Source organism: Sphaeramia orbicularis, chromosome 11 (assembly GCF_902148855.1).
Source record: "Sphaeramia orbicularis chromosome 11, fSphaOr1.1, whole genome shotgun sequence".
NCBI lineage: Eukaryota > Metazoa > Chordata > Actinopteri > Kurtiformes > Apogonidae > Sphaeramia > Sphaeramia orbicularis.
The window spans coordinates 17,713,820-17,734,636 of NC_043967.1; the positions used below are offsets into that span (position 1 = coordinate 17,713,820).

Genomic DNA, 20,817 nt, shown 5'->3' on the forward strand with positions numbered 1-20,817 from the left:
CAATTAGTGGCATTAAAAATGCTTTTATTTCATAGTTTTCACACAGTGTATCACTTTCTGATGATGATTTTTGTACAAATGTTTCTTTGCTTCAAAACTTAAATGCATGGTGTCCAGCTGAGTGGACATTTTTGTTACTCCATTAAAAAAAAAATAAAAAAATAAATAAATAAAAAATCAATTGCATTGTTTTTTTCATGCCTAAAGAGGAACAAAAACACTCAAGAAAAAAAATATTGACTAAGGTTCTCATAATTTGTGCATGAAAGGGTTAATCTGAAGTGGTCAGGACCAGTAAAATAATAGAATGAATGAATGAAATCTTTATTTCGAACATGTTGACAGTGAAATTGAAACAAAAATCAACCAACAAAATATAAGTACTGGTACATACATGATTGATAAGCAAACAAACAACAAAATAAATAAATAAATAAATAAATAATTAAATAATAATAATAATAATAATAATAATAATAATAATAATAATAATAATAATAATAATAATAATAATAATAATAATAAACAATATCACACATCCTTTTTCCTATATATACTAATATGATAATACCCATTTATAACTTTTCCTACCAGATATTAATACCAGATATTAATAAAAACTAAAAAGAACAAAAACAAAACAAACAAAAATAAACAAACAAAAACACATATACGTACTTAATATAAATACATATAATATTCTGTATTGTCCTATATAGTAATCATATATTCATATATCCATATTTAAACTAGATATTATCAGCGCATATATGGCACAGCCCCACTATGAAAAACAACCAGATTCCCCCCAGGCCCTTTCCTCTCTGTATTTTGTAAAAATCATTTGTTTGTATTTGTTTTTAAACTGTTTGATGTTTGGACATTGTTTCAGCTCCACACTCAGTCTGTTCCATAGTCTTACACCATTATTGAATAAACGGAATCTTTTCTTCGTGGTTTGACATCTTTGTATCTTAAAATTTGTCATTTCCCTTAATTTATACCCTCCCTCACTTTCCTGAAACATTTTCTGTAAATGGTTAGGTAATAGATTATTTCTGGCTTTGTACAGAAATTGTGCTGTTTGGAATTCAACCATATCATTAAATTTTTTATTATTTTAGACTTTAAAAATAGTGGATTGGTGTGTTCATGATAACCTACACTGTGGATTATTCTGATAGCTCTTTTTTGCAGTATGAAAAGTGGATCATATGAGCTTTTGTATGTATTGCCCCACACCTCTGCGCAGTAATTTAGACAGGGTAAAACCAGGGAACAAAACAGTGAGTGGAGTGATTTGTTGTCTAAAAAGTGTCTTGCTTTGGCCATTACAGAGATGCTTCTGGATATTTTAGTGCAGATGTATTTCATGTGAGACTTCCAGCAAATCGTGTCATTTATTAGCGTGACAGCGTGACAGTCAATAAATAATGGCAACTCCAAATTGTTTTAGCGCAAAAAATAACATTCAGTTATGCAAATATTTACATTTACAAACTATTCAAATAAAAAGGATGTGAATGACCTGAAAAAAATGAAATTTGTTTGGAAATGTGATTACAATTTTATCAATATTATGCCTAGACTTATCATTTACACGTATGCATTACAGACCTGATCTACAAAGGCACAAAACATTTAGTAACAGGCAGAATATTGTTAAAATTGCACTTAATTTACTTCAGACATTTCAGGTTGTTCACATTTTATTGTTAAAGAATAGTTTGTAAATGTAAACATTTTCATAATTTAATGTTTTTTGCACTAAATCAAAGGGAAAAAATTGGTGTTGCCATTATTTATAAGTTATTATGATATAATTTTTGAGTTTGATGCCTTAACTTGCACTTTGCAAATTCAACCCACTGGCTGGATTGGAACCGTTGGCGGGCCGGTTTTGGCCCCGGGCCGCATGTTTGACACCTGTGAGTTAACCCATAAAGACCCAAACAACAACTGGTGACCAAAACCATCTACTGATCTAAAATATTTAATAACTTTTGAACCATTAATCCTATCAATTTATGTAAATAATTGGTATAAAATGCAGTTTGTCATCTTTTCATGGTCATCAGATATGACCCATCTGGACGTTCAGAGGCTCCGTAGTGAACATGGAAACACCGTCATCTTCTACAACATTGATTCACCTGTAAAACCCATGGAATTGGATCAATGACAGTGAATGGAGACACTTGTTTTTATGTTCAGTTATTGATATCTTTGCTGATAGCTTTGCTGCAATGCATTTTTGTCCTCTGTAGTGGACAAGAGTTTCATAGCTTTACTTAAATAAACAAAAATGTCCACTGAAAAGGACATATTTTAAAAATTTAAAAATGTATCTGAAAAAACTTGCATCATGCTGTTTCCAATTAAGGCGATTATTTAATGTAAAATGGTGAAAATGTTTACTTACTGGGCCTCAGGAGGACATAGCGTTTAGAATCTATTATGCACTTGTCAATATATATTGATACATGTCTCTGGTTATTTTCAGATAAAATACACATATTTACTGTGAAATGCAGTAAGTTAATTAATGACAGGTTACCATGGAGTAGGTCAGACTTGTTAAAGGTCACAGGGCTATCAGTTGAATGCTACATTTGTTAGTACAACACCAGATAAGGTGAAGGCTGAGCAGGTAAACAACTAACATCTGTTTGTCAGAAAAGATGTAGTGGCTTTATTATTAACTCATAAAGGCCCAAACATCCATTGGGGACCTGAACCATCTACTGATCTAAACTGTTTAATACCTGTTCATTCACCAATCCTCTCAATACATGTCAATAATTTGTTTAAAATACAGTTTGTCATCTTTTCATGGTCATCAGATATGACCCATCTGGACATTCAGAGGCTCCGTAGTGAACATGGAAACACCGTCATCTTCTACAACATTGATTCACCTGTAAAACCCATGGAATTGGATCAATGACAGTGAATGGAGACACTTGTTTTTATGTTCAGTTATTGATATCTTTGCTGAAAAAGTCCCTTTTTCTTCAGTTTTCTATGGTTTGATGTAATAACCTTTGAATTTACTCTGAGTTTTAATGAACATTTAAAGTAAATGTAGGGAATGAAATGTAAGAAAAGACATGTTTTACAGTGAAAGTTGCAAAATACAGAGGATAATATCAGAATAAATGTTTGAAAAGTGAATGAAAATGAATGAAAGGTTTTCTGTTTCTGATATAATCACCCTCAACTTTAATCTAAGTTTCTAGGAACAGCTACATGATCAGAAAATTAAATACAGGAAAATACATGATTTCCATTGAAAAGACACAAAATACAGAGGATAATATTATAATAAATGGTGATAAATTATTTAAGAAAGCTGAGATCTAAAGAGAAATGTTGGAAGTACTTGGAAGCTGCCACAAAAGTAACACTGGGTCTTTATGGGTTAAACCCTAAGCTTTACATGGTTAAAATTGACTTTTTTTCTTATTTTGACTAACTAAAAGGTTATAGAATTGTTTCTATGGATGCTTTGTGCTGTTGCAGAAATGTATAGAAAAAAAGTGTGTTAACAAAGCAAGGGAAGCAGAATTCATTTGAGTATTAGTTTGTAAAAAGGGGGTGGGAGTCTATAAATTATACTTCTTCCCACTCCTTTTTGAGCTCTGAAAAATTTTGTTTGACCTTGTACGTTTTTTTGTCATCTGATGATTTTATGTGCTTGAAATAAAACTAAACTTAGCTAACTAACTAACTAACTAACTAACTAACTAACTAACTAACTAACTAACTAACTAACTAACTAACTAACAGACATAAACATACGGTATAACCAGACAATGTACTGACCTATTTAAACAAACATATCTGCCATCTTTTTCAGGCTTTACACACAAATAATGCAAATTTATATACATTAGAACTAAACAACCATGTCATCTTGTCATCATCAGTGCTCCAGAACATTTCAGGATTTCAGATAAACATGTCATTAAACAAAGAGGCTCTCAGTTCATCATATAGAGGACAATACAAAATAAAATGTAATCCATATTCACTTTCATTTTCAGTGTAACTGGGACTCAGAATGAAACCATTGTATCTGGTAAAAGGTAACTACTGAGCTATATAAAAAGAGGAATTAGATTAGATTAGATTACATTACATTACATTACATTAGAATAGATTAGATTACATTAGATAACATTCGATTTGATTACATTACATTACATTACTTTGGATTAGATTAGATTAGATCATATTATATTATATTATATTATATTATATTGGATTAGATTACATTAGATTAGATTACATTAGATTAGATTAGATTACTTTTGATTCGATTCGATTCGATTACATTACATTTGACTCAATTCGATTCGATTTGATTACATTATATTACATTACATTACATTGGATTAGATCAGATTAGATTAGATTAGATCATATTAAACTAGATTAGATTAGATTACTTTAGATTAGATCACATTACATTACATTGGATTACATTACATTACATTACATTACTTTGGATTGGATCAGATTAGATTAGATTAGATTAGATGAGATTATATTATATTATATTAGATCATATTAGATTAGATTACTTTAGATTAGATTAGATTACATTACATTGCATTTGACTCGATTCGATTTGATTCGATTCCATTCCATTCCATTCCATTCCATTGGATTAGATCAGATTAGATTAGATTAGATCATATTAGACCAGATTAGATTAGATTACTTCAGATTACATTACATTACATTACATTGGATTACATTACATTACTTTGGATTAGATTAGATTAGATTAGATAAATGAAAGTTTATTGATATTCCAACAGGGAAATTCACTGGTCAAAGCTGCAACAGTCTAAGAAAAAATGTACATGCATATAAATAGTGCAAAAGACAAACAATATGAAAATAATAATAGTAGGAGTAAGGAATAAACCTCTATAAGCTATATACATATTTACATAACAACGACTGAAAACAAAATTTGCTGCAGATCCTGATGACATTAAATACACAGCTTTCCCTTTGTCTTCTAATTTCCCAGGCTTTTATTTTGAAGACACCATTTCCGGTACTGCTGTGTCTGTTGCAGTCTTTACTTCCTCCTGCCGTCTGACTCAGGGAGGGCCGGCCTGGGCTCCACTCAGCTCCCTGATTGGCTCCATGGAAGTCCAGTTATGTCTTGTGAATATGTGCCTGACATGTTTCCATCCAGAGGCTGTGTGGTCCCTGAAGGCCTCTGGGCCGCAGGGTTTACTGGTGGACCCCAGACTGGTGATGGTCTGGATGGTCTGTACTGGTGGGTTCTCCTCTCTCACATTACTCGACAGTTCATTTATGATTCATTAGATACTCTGTTGGGTTGTATTGAACACAGTCCTTTCTGGGTCACATCCTCCGCTCCTCAGTGAACACACACACACACACACACACACACACACACACACACACACACACAGTCTGCAGAACACACTGTTATTTTCTATTAAACTTACATTAACACACAAAGGTTATAGTAGATTTCTCTCAGTTTATTTGAAGTAAGCTGTCTGTAAATGATGGTGATTCAGGGCTTGAGTCTAGGATTAACCTGTTGTTGTTGTTGTTACATCTGCATTGTACCGTTTTATTTTAGCAGAGGGATATTGTTTTTGGTTTGGTTTGGTTGTTTCTTTGTTAACACTCTAGCACCAAAACTGTTGGTTGAATTCATACCATATTGGCTTTATGTATTGCCAGTAACCCAGAATAGATCTGATTATATTTTGGGAAAAATAGGTCAAGTTCAAAATTTTTTATGAATTTTTAAAATCTTTTTTTCTCTCCATTTACTCATAATGGGCAAAATTTCGAATGTCTGTAGCAGCAGAACTGTTTCTTGAATTCATACCAAATTGGGTTTATAGATTACCAGTAACCCAGAAAATATGTCATTACTTTTTGGGAAAATTAGGTCAAAGTTAAATTTTTTTATGAATTTTTAAAATCTTTTTTTTTCTCCATTTACATACAATGGGCAAAAATTCAAATGTCTGTAGCAGCAAAACTATTGGTTGAATTCATACCAAATTTGGTTTATAGATTGACAGTGATCCAGAATAGACGTGGTTACATTTTGGGAAAAGTAGGTCAAACTTCAAATTTTTTATGAATTAAAAAATAAAAAAATTCTCCCATTTACTTATAATGGGTGGAATTTCAAATGTCTATCAAAACATCAATTTTGTTTCAGTTTACTTCAAACGTGCCACATATATAGAGGCAATTGCTATGCTGACATCAGCACACGCATAGACATGATGACATCAGCTGGATCGATGCCAAAATAAGCTATAGTACGTGCAAGGGGTGGGGTTTATTGTGTCTGACACCACCTGTTTATTTTTATTAATTTTTTTTTAATCTTTATTGAAAATTAACAGGTAGAATGTTGCAACAATTAACAAAAAGAAGCAACACATATACATTCAAATATTGATCCAAACAGTATGAAGGTAAGTATAAGGATACAAAAAATGCAATACAAAAAACCCAAAAGTTATTAAAGTATTAACAAAAAGTTAACTATCAAACAATTTGAGGATATGTTCACATTTTTTTTTTTTTTTTTTTTTTTTTTTTTAAGGCTAGTGTTTTATAATAAAATTTAAATTCTTTAACAAAGATGTTGATGTTAGGGAGGAATTTGGAGAATTGTGCTTTATGAATATGAATTTACCCATTTTAGATTTAGAATTAGATAAATGAAGAAACTTAAAGATTTATTAGTATACAAATTTAATTATCATTTCCCTTTAAGAGGTTAAGATATGTTTTTTGGTTTTGTTAAAAATAACCTGTACCCCATTTTATAGTAAACTCTTAGAGCAGGCCTGTGACACCAGGGATATGACCAAAAAACTGTCTATAGACCAGACTGGTGTAGAATATGATAAATGAAACAAACACACCTCTGAGCTATTTGTAGACAACTGAGACCGATGTGGTGGGATTCAGGAGCAGGATTACATCTGCCCTCATCACCTGACATTAGGAAAGTGAAACCTACACTGCTCTACAATTTATTAGAAAATATCTGCTCCAGACATTACATGTGCTAAATCTCACCTACTTTAACCCTTTCATGCATAGTGGTCACTACAGTTGTTAGTTATTCTCCAGCTGTTCTCTTGTATATTCATGGGTTTTGTTGCTTTAGTTCCATATCAGCCAACACAGTGGATGCTTATGCACCATCTCATACACTGCAGTTCATATAATTACTGTAACTTTGCTGCTCTTGATAAACCTGATCTGCAGTAACATGTTTGAGTGTAAATCAATTGCTAATTGTTATTAGACTGTAATTAACAGTTTTCTTAAACAAAAAGTTTTTTTTTTTTTTTGCATATTATCTCCATAAAGTGAGTAATAACTCGTATTAGAGTATGTTAAAATGTGAGAAAACATTAGATTAGCTGCATGAAAAATGTTTTTATTTCATAGTTTTCACACAGTATGTCACTTTCTGTTATTGTATTTTGAAGACATGTTTCTTTGCTTGAAAAATTAAACATTAAACGCATGGTGTCCAGCTGAGTGGATATTTTTGTAACACCATAAAAAATAGGTTCATTTAAAAAAAAAAACAAACAATCACATTGGGTTTTTCATGCCTGAAGAAGAATAAAAACACTCAGGAAAAAAATCCTGACTAAGGTTCTCATAATTCATGCATCAAAGGGTTAATAACATGAATCAGAAAACAAGTTACAAAAGTGCTAGCTCATGTTTTCAATATATATGATGGTGTATTATTACACATATATGCTGGTTTATTACATTTATACAATGGATTTATAAATGTTTCTTTATTCTCTCTATGAAAATGATGGTTGTTTAAGAAATGAGAAACTACTCATGGCATCACTTACACTTAAAGAACTTGTTTCCTGAAGCCTATTATTCACCACAGTAAGTATCCAATAGAAGGATCTGATTTATTTGCAAAGTTCAGTCCAGGAGGTGAATTTCTGGAATTTATCGCAATACCATGAAAGTGGAAAAAACACATGAATTACTGGGTTCATCCATGTAGTAATACATATGAAAACGTGTCAGTTTTGTTTTATTCTGTTGTCCATGAAACTCACCGTAATTTTCCTGTTGACTTGGATTCTATGTAAACTGTATAGTAGCTATATGAAAAGCCATTTTTATGTTAATAAAAAAGGTTAGTAGACTGAAAACTTGTAACTAAATCAGGTTGTGGTTGTGTGTTAGCTATGCATGTCACCTAAGAAAATTATATTTAATCCATAAAGACCCAGTGCTACTTTTGCGTCAGTTCCCAAGTGAATTTTTCTTTCTATTTTACCTTTAAGTCATTCAACACCATTCATTATAATATTATCCTTTGTATTTTTCATGTTTCACTGTAAATCATGTCTTTTTCTATATTTCATTCCCTACATTTACTTTAAATGTTCATTAAAACTCAGAATAAATTCAAATGTTATTATTTCAAAACAGAGAAAACTGAAGAAAAAGTGACTTTTTTCAGTAAAATCTATCCTTAACTGAACATAAACCAAGTGTCTCCATCCACTGTCATTGATCCAACTCCATGGGTTTTACCAGTGAATCAATGTTGTAGAAGATGACAGTGTTTCCATGTTCACTACGGAGCCTCTGAATGTCCAAATGGGTCATATCTGATGACCATGAAAAGATGACAAACTGTATTTTAAACAAATTATTGACATGTATTGAGAGGATTGGTGAATGAACAGGTATTAAACAGTTTAGATCAGTAGATGGTTCAGGTCCCCAATGGATGTTTGGGCCTTTATGAGTTAATAATAAAGCCACTACATCTTTTCTGACAAACAGATGTTAGTTGTTTACCTGCTCAGCCTTCACCTTATCTGGTGTTGTACTAACAAATGTAGCATTCAACTGATAGCCCTGTGACCTTTAACAAGTCTGACCTACTCCATGGTAACCTGTCATTAATTAACTTACTGCATTTCACAGTAAATATGTGTATTTTATCTGAAAATAACCAGAGACATGTATCAATATATATTGACAAGTGCATAATAGATTCTAAACGCTATGTCCTCCTGAGGCCCAGTAAGTAAACATTTTCACCATTTTACATTAAATAATCGCCTTAATTGGAAACAGCATGATGCAAGTTTTTTCAGATACATTTTTAAATTTTTAAAATATGTCCTTTTCAGTGGACATTTTTGTTTATTTAAGTAAAGCTATGAAACTCTTGTCCACTACAGAGGACAAAAATGCATTGCTGGGTCTCAAGAGGATATGTTATCTAATAAAAATTCTACAGAATTACTGAATACTTGTGTGATTTGTCTCTCTGGTCATAAAATGCTGCCAAAATAAAAACAGAAGTAAAACAATGTAAGATATAAGAAATGCTGAAGCACAGAACAGGACCAGTTGGTCCCAAAACAAGGCCAACATTTAAGGAAACATAAGTCATATTAATGCAATGAAATAAAATATTTCAAATTCAGTCAAGCTAGGAAGATTACATAGATGTTTGCAAAATGCATTACCTTAACAGAGGGAATCTGTACTGAGATTCAAACATTTGGTGTAAACATCTGACCTCCACTGTAAAGACCAATGTCATAGTTGTGTTAATACTCATCTGGACTGGAGTATGTACTCCTGGCAGAGAATAGCACAAATACTGGAAATAAGGTGGAACACCTTATCTGGCTCGATTCAAAGTTCAACATTATATTTGTACATATGAAGTGTTTTATTTTATTCACCTCAGGGCTGACTGAAAAACAATTACCCTGTGTTCTCCTGGATTACAAAAGAATGAATGCACCAAAGAACCTCCACAGAGTGTAAACAAGAGTAATGTGCTTTTTTGTCCATGGTTATTGTGAAGAAAACAACATATAGTCATAAATATAAAACAACTTTATTCATAAAAAGATCAGGGCTTTGCCAAGTTACATACACAAGTTTTAAATAACTCACTTGTGTGAAGTGTGTGAAAATCTACTATTCCTAGTCAGCGTTGTCGGTGCACTCTGTGCTGAGGTGGGTGGATGTCAGTAAGGCCATCTACATGTGTGGGACTGACTACTGGTCCGGTCCGGCTGTGGTGGGACTGTCCCCCCCCCCAGCCCACACGGACCCTACACACAACATGGAAACCAGCTGCTGTGCTGACATTCAGGCCACCGGACGCAGACTACAGGAAGACCACGTCCTGCGGCTGCCTCTCTAGCCCTCCTCCCCCTCCGACTCAGACTCTGCAGAAGAGGAAGAACAGAGAACATGAGACTCCAGCTCCACCTGCTGGGTGTACGAAGCACTGCAAGTCAATCTACAGCTACAAATGCCAACCAGACAAGAATGTCATCTGACACTGTTCACACACTCAAATAATGAAAATGTGGAAATTCATAACTGGATGGAAAAACAAATTAAAACTCCAGGGGATTTTAGAAGGATATAAATACAGAAATGGAACCAAATATTCATGTCTTAAGAAAAGTAAATGCAATTTGACCAATATTCTGCCTGTTACTAAATGTTTTGTGCGATTGTAATGCACATGTGTAAATGATAAACTGATGAACCGAGGCATAATATTGTTAATATTGCACTTGTTTTTTTTAAGACAAGTCAAGTTGTTCATGTCATTCAGATTTTTAAGGAAACTTTGTAGATGTAAACCGGATCATGATATATTTTTACTGTTTTCACTGTTATTATTTTACTGGTCCGGCCCATTTGAGATCAAATTGGGCTGAATGTGGCCCCTGAACTAAAATGAGTTTGACACCCCTGGCTTAGACTGAACAAGTTTGGGTGCATTTTCATTCATCCCACGTTTTGACCTGAGTATACGACACTGTTTTTTATGCAGTTATTACAGTGCAGACTTTGTTTCCTGTTTTCGAGACAACACGTTCTAGATCAAGTATATTCTGTCACACCTGCTGAGGACATGAGATAACTGGTAATACCTTCTTCAGCATTCTGGAGCCACTCAACAAATTTCTTCATCTGTTCTAAAAAGACACTCTTCCCTTTGGCGGAGTGGGCGTCTCTGTACCATTTCAGGATGGCCTCCTCACTCAGGACGTCAGCTGGGGGAAGACGGAGAAAACATTCTGACACTGAAATTAAATCTTCTGCATTTCTGATGAATACGAAGGTTAAGAGTGTGAAAAAGGAATGAAAACGTGTGCAATGCTGACCTTTGTAGAACAGCACCACAATCTTAGAGAAGGACTTCATGAAGTGGATGTTGTCGTAGCAGTAGTCTTGGATCTTCAGCAGCAGCACCAGCTCAGACTGACCCTGAGTGCTGAACACTGCCAGCAGAGGAGCATAGTGCTGATGGGAAAACACACAAACACATGAACACAAGTGAGTGAGGACCACCATACCTTCAAAACCACTGACACCACACTGCATATTAGAGCTGCAACCGATTAAATCGACTCAAAGTGATCCAAAAAAATCATTCAACAACAATTCTCCTGAATCAAAGCTTTGTTTCCGTCATGTCTCTGCTGTTAAACATTGGTTCCACTGTTGTGTTTCACACGGACGCTTATTGTGATGCACAAAGAAGCTTCAATTCAGGAAAACTGCAATAGAATATCTCCCTTCAATCAATTCGAGTCGATTAATCGAATTGGGAATTTTTGCATTGGCTTCAAGCACCTAATCAATTAATCGGTTGCAGCTCTACTGTATATAACTAAACTATATACAGACTAAGGCTACATTTACACTACAGCAGCAGATTTGTATTTTTATGAACTTTTTCCAAACATATCACATCATCACACATCAAATACAAACATTAGAGCATTGGTAAATTACCCACCCGTAACCAGAAGGGGTTTTCATATGGATATTGTGGCTTTTATCCCACACACATCAACTTTGAGTATCCATGTATATAATATATACATAGACCATAAGTATCTAAACAGAGGTATCTAATCATCATATACACACATGTATACAGAAGGTATGTGGTCATTGTCTTTTCAGTGTGAATCCTCTTAGCCTTTAGTCTTTGAGACCTAAAGATTCCAGGTATTTGCTCCATTTCAAATGATATGTTTCTGTCTTGTGCTACATCCTATATGATATTCTTTCACATGCCGCTACTTTTCAACCTCCGTCATCCATTCCTGAAACAGAGGTTCTCCATATTTCTTCCAGTTCTTCATTATAATTTGTTGTCCAGTCATTAGAACAGTCTGTATCCAGTCTTTTAGTGGTTTGGGAAATGCAGACAGCACTTGAGGATCACCTAATGTCCTCCAGAGACCCAGCAATGCATTTTTGTCCTCTGTAGTGGACAAGAGTTTCACAGCTTTACTTTGAAATAAAAAATTTAAAAATGTCCAAAACAGATAAAAAAAAAATGTATGTGAAAAAAACTGTTGCATCATGCTGCAGGTAATTATTTAATGTAAGATGGTGAAAGTATTTACTTACTGGGTCTCAGAAATAACTTGGGGCATAACATAAATTGTCTTTTTATAACATTAAGAACATATCTGTGAATCTTCAACCAAACCAGTTTAATTTTAGGGCATATCAACAGCACATGCATCAATCTACACCACACTTCCAGCAGGTATGTGATTCCTTTAAGCCCAGTCTGTACAGTCTACTTGGGGTCCAGTAAAACCCATCCATGATCTTAAATTGAAAAAGTCTGACTTTCAGGTCCCTCTGCATTATTTTAAAATCACATTATTTTATAAAATGTGGCCAATATCAGAACTGTTGTGAACTGAACTAAATCAGCAAAAGTGTTCAGATCATTCCCTTTAGGAAAAGTACTATTATACACAGTGAAAATACTCCAATACCAGTAAAAGTTATGAATTTAAAACCCTGCATTTGAGGTACAACATATATATCAGTATACAGTGCACACAAAAGAAGTTCCTGTGACTTTTTTTTTTTTTTTTTTACAAATTTACCACCATATTCACTCATATGTTGCACCCGAACTACTTTACAGCATGTGAGTAAGTCCCTCCAATGCAGAACACAAATCTCCATTTAAAGTAATGTTAAAATCACTTCTGATGTGTCTGTTCAGATCGAGATCATATCTGTATCCTGTCTTCTATTATAAGCTTAAGATTACATGAAAAGGACAGATAAAACACATAAAATTTAAAACAATCAGCAGTTTATAGTTCAAGATCAAATACCATCTTTGTAGGAAAAACTCTTTTAGATTTCAAGGATGTCAGAAATTTCAAAGGAAATTATGAAATCCTTGTATTCTGTGTGACCATGTGGTATAATAATCACTTAATTATTAGAGTTGAAAACAGCACAAAGAAACAGGAACTCATAAGAGACACCTGAAGGCAGCACGTGTCAGACCAGGGGTGTCAAACTCATTTTAGCTCAGGGCCCACATCCTCCTAATACGATCTGAAGTGGGCTGGACCAGGAAAATAATAACATAATAATCCACAAATAATGTCAACTCCTAACTGTTCTCTATATTTTAGAGTGAAAAAAGAAAATTACATGATGAAAATGTTTAAATCTATAACCAGGGTTCCTACCAGTTTCTATGAGTTGAATTTAAGACTTTTTAAGACCTTTTTAAGACTACTTAGAAATGAATTTAATGCCCATTTCACAGCCAAATTTCATGGCCATATTGGCAAAAAAAATTGTGACTCTTATAATTTACGAAAATTGATTTATTTTCTCCAGCACCTTAATTCCCACTGTTCTGAGTCATTTCTCACTGGGGGCTGCAAAGTTAGTGTTAATTGGTTCCTAATTTCAGTATAAATTGTTGGGTTGGAACGGGTGGAACTGAGTAGACTAACATTACCATCTTTCTAGTTTAGACACATTTAAACACAATAAAACCAACAAGTATATGGCAACATAATTTAAGACCTACCATATCAAATTTACTTTTTAAAGACTTTTTTAAGGCATTAAATGCAGATTTGTAAATTCAAGGCTTTTAAGACTTTTTAAGACCTCGCAGGAACCCTGTATAAACTATCTGTTAAATAAATATGAATAACAGGAATAACTATGAAAGTACTGAAATTCATTAAGAAAGATAAGTGCAATTTTAACAATATGCCTCAGCTTCTTACTTGCGTATGTGCATTATGACTCACAGATCACAGTGGATCTACCAATACACAAAACATTAAGACAATATTGTTAAAATTACACTTACTTCTATTAAGACATTTCAGGTTGTTTATATTTGTTCAGGTTGTTCCACATTTTTTGTGAAAGAATAATTTGTAAATGTAAACATATTCATGTAATTTTACATTTTATTTTTTACAATAAAATATGATATGATAGTATTTTACTGGTCTAACCCATTGGAGATCAAACTGGGCTGAGTGTGGCACCTGAAGTAAACTGACTGTTAATATCTTCAGTGTAATTTTTGCTTTTTTTTTCGTTTGTTTTCTTATGGAAACATTGTGTTAATTGTAAATATGCTTAGGCAAAATAAATCTTTACTTCAGCCTAAACCCCTTCGGTTGCATTGTATATGGGACAATGGATATGTTGTTTTTGTTTCTTGTTTAAAGTAATTAATGAACGAATAAACTACTACTACTACTACTACTACTACTACATTTCATAAATTCATCCCATTGGCTAGAATGGAGCCTTCGGCGGGCCAGTTTTGGCCGTACGTTGGACACCCATGTGTTAGATAGTACTTTTACTGTGCACTGTGGGACCTACTTTGAGGTGTTTGAGTGCCTGCTCGGTGACCAGCTCCTCCTTCTTGTTCCACTCCACAGCGTTCATCAGACACGTCCACAGCAGGCCGATCACTGCCTGCTCCTGTAACTCATTCCTCTTCATCTCCTCCTTTACATACATCACCATCTGTAGAAACACATACATTTACAGTGTGGACAGGTCCCATAGCGTGGCTTTGCAGATGGTGTTGAGGGTGTGGATGGTCTGCTGTACCTCTCTGATGGGACACTGCTGGGACAGGCGCTCCTGAAGCTCTTTCTGCAGCTCCTTGCGTGTTCCCAGACTCTGCTGGACACGCAGGAATTCAGACAGCTCCTTCAGCCCGGCTTCATTGAAGTACTTAGAGAAATGATCCACATTCTGCTTGGTGGGAGGAAACAGCTCCTGCATTTTGGTGGAAAAAACAACCATGTGAAAAAGTTCATTACATCAAGTTAAAGAATAGAGTATTTTTTTTTTTTGAGTTTCAGTGTCTAATATTTAGTGACCACTAGTGGTGATGTTTTAAATTGCAACCAACCGATACTCCCTACTAGAGGTGAAACGATTAATGGATTAATCGACTCTGATTATTCACTTGCAATTTTCCTGAATTGAAGCTTTGTTTCCTTCATTTTGCTGCTGCTGTCACAGTCTGCCCTGCTTCTCTTTCGCCTTACCTCACCTCATCAACCTCACCTGTTTCACCTGTTTCACCTGTTGCTCCCAGTTGTCCCCAATTAGCTGGTCAGGATATAAGCAGGGCAGATTCTTCCACACATTGTCAGATTGTCTTGGATTCTACCTGACTCTCCAGCAGTTCCACTTGGTCCTCTTTATAATCCTGCCCTCTTCTCCTGGTAAACTGACCTGCTTTTCTGTCAGTGACTATGAGATCAGTGTTTTTGGATTTTTACCCCCTGAAGGGGAGGCAAGGGGTGTTGTTTTTGGTTTTGTTTGTTCAAAACTATATATATATTTTACCGGTCAAAAGTTTTAGAACACCCCAATTTTTCCAGTTTTGTATTGAAATTCAAGCAGTTCAAGTCCAATGAACAGCTTGAAATGGTACAAAAGTAAGTGGTGAACTGCCAGAGGTACAAAAAAAAAAAAGTAAGGTTAAACAAAACTGAAAAATAATGTACATTTCAGAATTATACAAAAAGGTGAACAAGGAATGGGTTAACAGCTTAAAGCAGTTCTGCAGCAATGGAGGTTGATCAAGCCTTGAAAGTTGGTGCTACCAATTCCTACAGGTGTCCCAACGTTTCTTAATTCCTTCCAACCCCATGTGTCTGCATAAAAGTAGTGTTGGAACACACTTTGGTACCATACCGTTGTGAGCATTATTTGAACAGTACTGTACTGCAGAAAGTAGTGTTACTATAAAAATGGTGAGGAAAAGGCAGTTAACAATAGAGGAGACAGACCATCATGACACTTAAAAATGTAGGTCTGTCCTACAGAGAAATTGCCAAGAAAGTCCAGGTGTCAGTAAGTCAAGTTTCCCTCACCATCCAAAGGCACTCAGAAACTGGGGGAAATGTTGACAGGAAGAGGTCTGGCAGACCCAAAGACACAACAGAATCAGAAGACAAGTTTATGACAGTCAACAGCTGGAGTGATAGGAGACTCACAGGACAACAGCTTCAAGCACAGCTCAATAATGGTCATACATAGTAAGCAAGTGTCAGTTTCAACTGTGAACAGAAAACTTCCAGTTGCAGGTTCACTATTGGACACACTGATTAACCCAGGTGTGCCTAATTAATCAGAAGTCGCAACAAGAAGTAGCAGACACACCTGGATTAATCAGTGTGTCCAATAATGAAAGACAGGAAATAAAGGACCCACCTGAAGTTCAGGAAATAGTGGGGCTGTGCATAGAGTCCATTGATATGCTGACATCAGCACACACATAGACATGATGACATCAGCTGGATTGATGCCAAAATAAGCTACAATACGCATGAGGGGTGGGGTTTGTTGTGTTCTGATTTTTGACCCTGCCTGTCTTGACCACTTCTCCTCAGCCCTGGTATCTCTACCTGCCTTTCTGTCTGTAACCACGATTCCTGTGATATTAGATTTCCTGTGACTGGCAATTACTGGCCCGTTGTCATCATTCACCATCTACCATCAAAGGGTGAACTAGAAGCACTCGGAGAGCGCAGACCTCCGCCAAGGCTGATCAGTGGCCCCCCCCGTGGGCCCCCCCACCCCCGATCACCACCAAAATGTAATCATTTCTTCCTTATCCCATTTCCAACAAACCCTGAAAATTTCATCCAAATCTGTCCATAACTTTTTGAGTTATGTTGCACACTAACGGACAGACAAACAAACAAACAGACAAACAAACAAACCCTGGCAAAAACATAACCTCCTTGGCGGAGGTAACTACAGACCCAATGGTGCACCCTGCTCATTTGGCTGAGTGGCAGTGACAGTTCCTGCCACACTAGAGCACCAGGTTCAAATTCAGGCAATGCACTTGATCTCTGACTGTCTCTGCACGCTACCTGTGTCCAAAGACTTTCTGTATAATACTTGCTGTTGCCTACAAGTTGAGAACTTTTACAATAAATTCTACCTCTTAACCATTAGAACTGTTGCATTTGGGTCTTCCATTTCCATCATCCATTACAGCTGTTAAGCACTGGTTCCACTGTTGTGTTTCACACGGACATTTATTACGACACCAGGGTCAACACAAACCGCATAGACATGAGAAAAAAATGGCAGAAATCGTCTATATACTCACTTTTCTTCATTGGAACCATCACTTACTCCTTTAAACCTTTATGTATTTTTTTTTAAGTTTTGTTAGTTCCATCTTCAGTTGTATACATTTGTTAAAAACTGCAGTGCACATTTTATTTGTAGATGTTATTTGATTTTACTTTATGCTTTGCTTTTGACTTTATACATTTTGTGGTTGGTTCTGGAATAAAGGACAAGTTTGGCATTTTCAGACATGTCTTTCACATTTTAACTTTTTTTTTTGCCTATTCAAATAATCAATAATTGAGTCAAAGAAAATAATTGATTACAAAAAGAATCAATAGCAGCATCTCTACTCCCCACCCTCTCTGGTGGCCACAAATGTTTGAGTGTGGTATGTTTTTTTTTTTTTTTTAAGGAATATTAACTTCAAATATACTGAGCAAAAATATGAACACACCATGTACAGTATTTGTGTAACTCGAGACGCACAGCCTAAAATGAGCTCATGATGTCTTATAATTGTAAAACAGTTAATTCTCTTGATTTATAAACAAATTTTGTGTCCATCTCTGCGAGTGAGCACTTGCTCAGTGGTCTAGTGATTCCACCCACAACACAGGTGTGTCATGTCCAGACGCTGCTCAAACAGCGTTAACAGTATTCAGGCCCTCCTTATACTGGGGACAATGAAAGGACACCTAAAAATGTCACATTTCCTCAGATGTCACCATGCCACAGATGTTGCAAATCATGTAGGAATGGTTCCGGATAATATCCCAAAGCTCTATGTGGCTCTCAGAGAGGAGTGGAATAATGTTCCACAGGCCACAATTGACAACATTGTCAACTCAATGAGAAGACGACGTGTTGCTCTACAAGAAGCCAATGGTAGACACATGAGATATGGAGTTGTGATTTCTTTCAACAGGCGCCCACCGTGTCCACATGAATGTCCCTGAATGCCAGACGCCGCTATCATGTTCTAACAGACAGTAATCTGTACCACATTGATCAACAGAATAAACTGTGTGTGATTTAATATATTGTGCAACACCTGTTGCTATTAAAAAGTTAAAATGTCACATGGTGTGTTTATATTTTTGCTCAGTGTACATAGTTGTTACCTGTAATGCACCTTAATCATGACGCCACTCATATAAAACAGGTTACTTACTTATTCTAAGTAAATAAAAAATGATTCATATTTTCAGGTCATTATATATATTGATCCTCAGTCTTGCACACTGAACCTTTAGAGCTCATGTTCTGGATCAAACATCAGACTCATTGCTGCTGAGAACACAACTGAATTAACGTCAAGTGTTCTTACTGGTATTGCGAAGAGAAGGCCACTTCTGTTTTTCTCTGCTTGGTTTCCATAGAAACGTAGCCTTCTTAGATCATTTCGATGGGCACAGTCCTGATCATATTGTACCTACTGCCAAGCTTCATGATGGATATTTAGAAACAATGGATACATTCACTGACAGGTGAACAGAATCTCCATAGAAACTCTGTTAACAGAAAAACCCGGCAGTCGGATCTCTGATACATGGAGACGAAGAACTGTGACGTCCGAAATATCAGCCTGTTGTAAATCTCCGGTTGAAGCACCTGTTGTTTACTCACCAGTAGTCTTTTATCGAGGTTTGCCTTCCTCAGCGATGAGGTCACCGAGTTGGCGTCTTTCTCTGCGATCCATGCTTTGAACATCTTCACAGCAAATGACGCAGAGATCCCTGTAAAAAGACAGACTACATTAAAATTAGTAAACTTTTAACTGGTGGAGCACTTGTTTTTTTTTTTTTAATCTTCACATACGGTATTTTGTAATACTATGTTTACATAACTTATACCACTTGGTGTGTGAGTGTTCCAACACTATTTCAGACAATTCCAACCTCAAATGTGTTAAAAAACTGTTGGTGCTGTTGATTATCTTTATTATGCTTCAACACTTTCAAAGGAAGTAATAAAGTAAACATTATTTAAATATTGAATAAAAACGTTCCTGGCATGATCCTGGGGCAACTATTAATAAAATATGCATAAAATGGAAAATAAAATATGTTAATTTCTAGAACATTTAGTATCCCTGTTTTTTTTTTTGGTATAAATTAATATGCTTTCAGTGTGGCAGTGTTTTAATCACTACTATGCTGCTTTCATAGTCACACTTCCAGACACAATGCCAAAAGGAGATAGTCCATATATGTAACAACACACTTTATTTTCCTTTAGTTCGAACATCTTGAATTTTTCATACAACATATTTGTTTAGTTTGGTGAATATACATTTAGAATACATTTATTTCTAAGGGGCCATCCACACTAAGGTGAGTTTAGGAGTATCTACAAAGGAGTTTTATCGTATGATTGTTTCATCCACCAGTATCTGTGTTTTAGGAGCCCAGATATGCTCATTTTCGAAACAAGGTCCCAAAGTGAACAAATCTCAAAACATCACCCTTGCATTGCTACAAAAGAGGATTAGGGCCACTGGAAGAAAAAAAAAAAGAAGGTGCAATCTATTTTTTTTCTCTATTATTACTATTTTGAGAAAGACATCAGAATTCTGAAATTAAAGTCAGAATTCTGCATAAAAAGTCACCTAAATCCATCATTACGTCAGCCTGCTGTACTCCTCCTGCATGCCATTAAAACAAAAGTGACATTCTCCCTGAATGTCAAAAAAAAATTCTGACAATCTCAGAATTCTGACTTTTTTCTCAGAATAATAATAAAAAAAATATATTGGACCTTAATTTTTTTCCCCCCTAATCCTCTTCCGTACATTTCCATGTTTACAACCCATTTGCATCCTTTATGATACGGTTACACCATAGCCCCACCTCTCCCTTAATTCACATGCACTAACCCCTATGTTTTATGTTTTATGCTCCATGTCGTCTTCTCTGTTTTTGGTATATTTCTGTTGCAGGACTGGCAAATATACTACAGTGTTTTCAGTGGTTTTGTGTGGACACAGACATTTCTTCTTCAGATGATGGTGACACCGAAGAACTATTTTAAAATCAAAAGAATTACATCTCTTTTGTCTGCATGTGGATAAGTGTACACATTTAGTTAACTTTTGTATGTTCAATTTTTACAATTAAGATGAAAATGATCACTATTATGTTGCCATGGTGGACGGACCTGGGGTTAAAAAGTCTTGATATTTTTTGGTATTTCAGTAGAATTAGGTTTGTTCAGTCACTTGAGTTCTTTCATGTCTGCGTTTCCTTAGGTCAGTTGGTTTATTAAATTACTTAATTAAAGCCTGAATTTAGTTATGTTCATTTGACTTCTTTCACGTGTCCA

The 20,817-nt window shown here is 35.1% G+C and overlaps 1 protein-coding gene across 3 annotated transcripts in view; it reads right to left on the minus strand.

Moving 5' to 3' along the window:
• Window positions 1–9,927: 9,927 nt before the first annotated feature.
• The window catches only part of bzw2 (basic leucine zipper and W2 domains 2), a 31,236-nt gene continuing 20,346 nt past the window's right edge, over window positions 9,928–20,817 (minus strand). For 2 of the 3 annotated variants that reach the window (XM_030147454.1, XM_030147455.1), the window contains exons 7-11: window positions 19,123–19,232; window positions 15,001–15,171; window positions 14,767–14,913; window positions 11,238–11,376; window positions 10,941–11,126 (exon numbers count right to left, since the gene is read on the minus strand). In XM_030147454.1, coding sequence (XP_030003314.1) covers window positions 10,954–11,126; window positions 11,238–11,376; window positions 14,767–14,913; window positions 15,001–15,171; window positions 19,123–19,232 — 740 coding nt within the window. In that variant the 3' untranslated portion in view covers window positions 10,941–10,953. Of the gene's footprint in view, window positions 10,284–10,940; window positions 11,127–11,237; window positions 11,377–14,766; window positions 14,914–15,000; window positions 15,172–19,122; window positions 19,233–20,817 lie in introns of those variants that run through there. The other variant, XM_030147456.1, reaches the window with a different exon arrangement.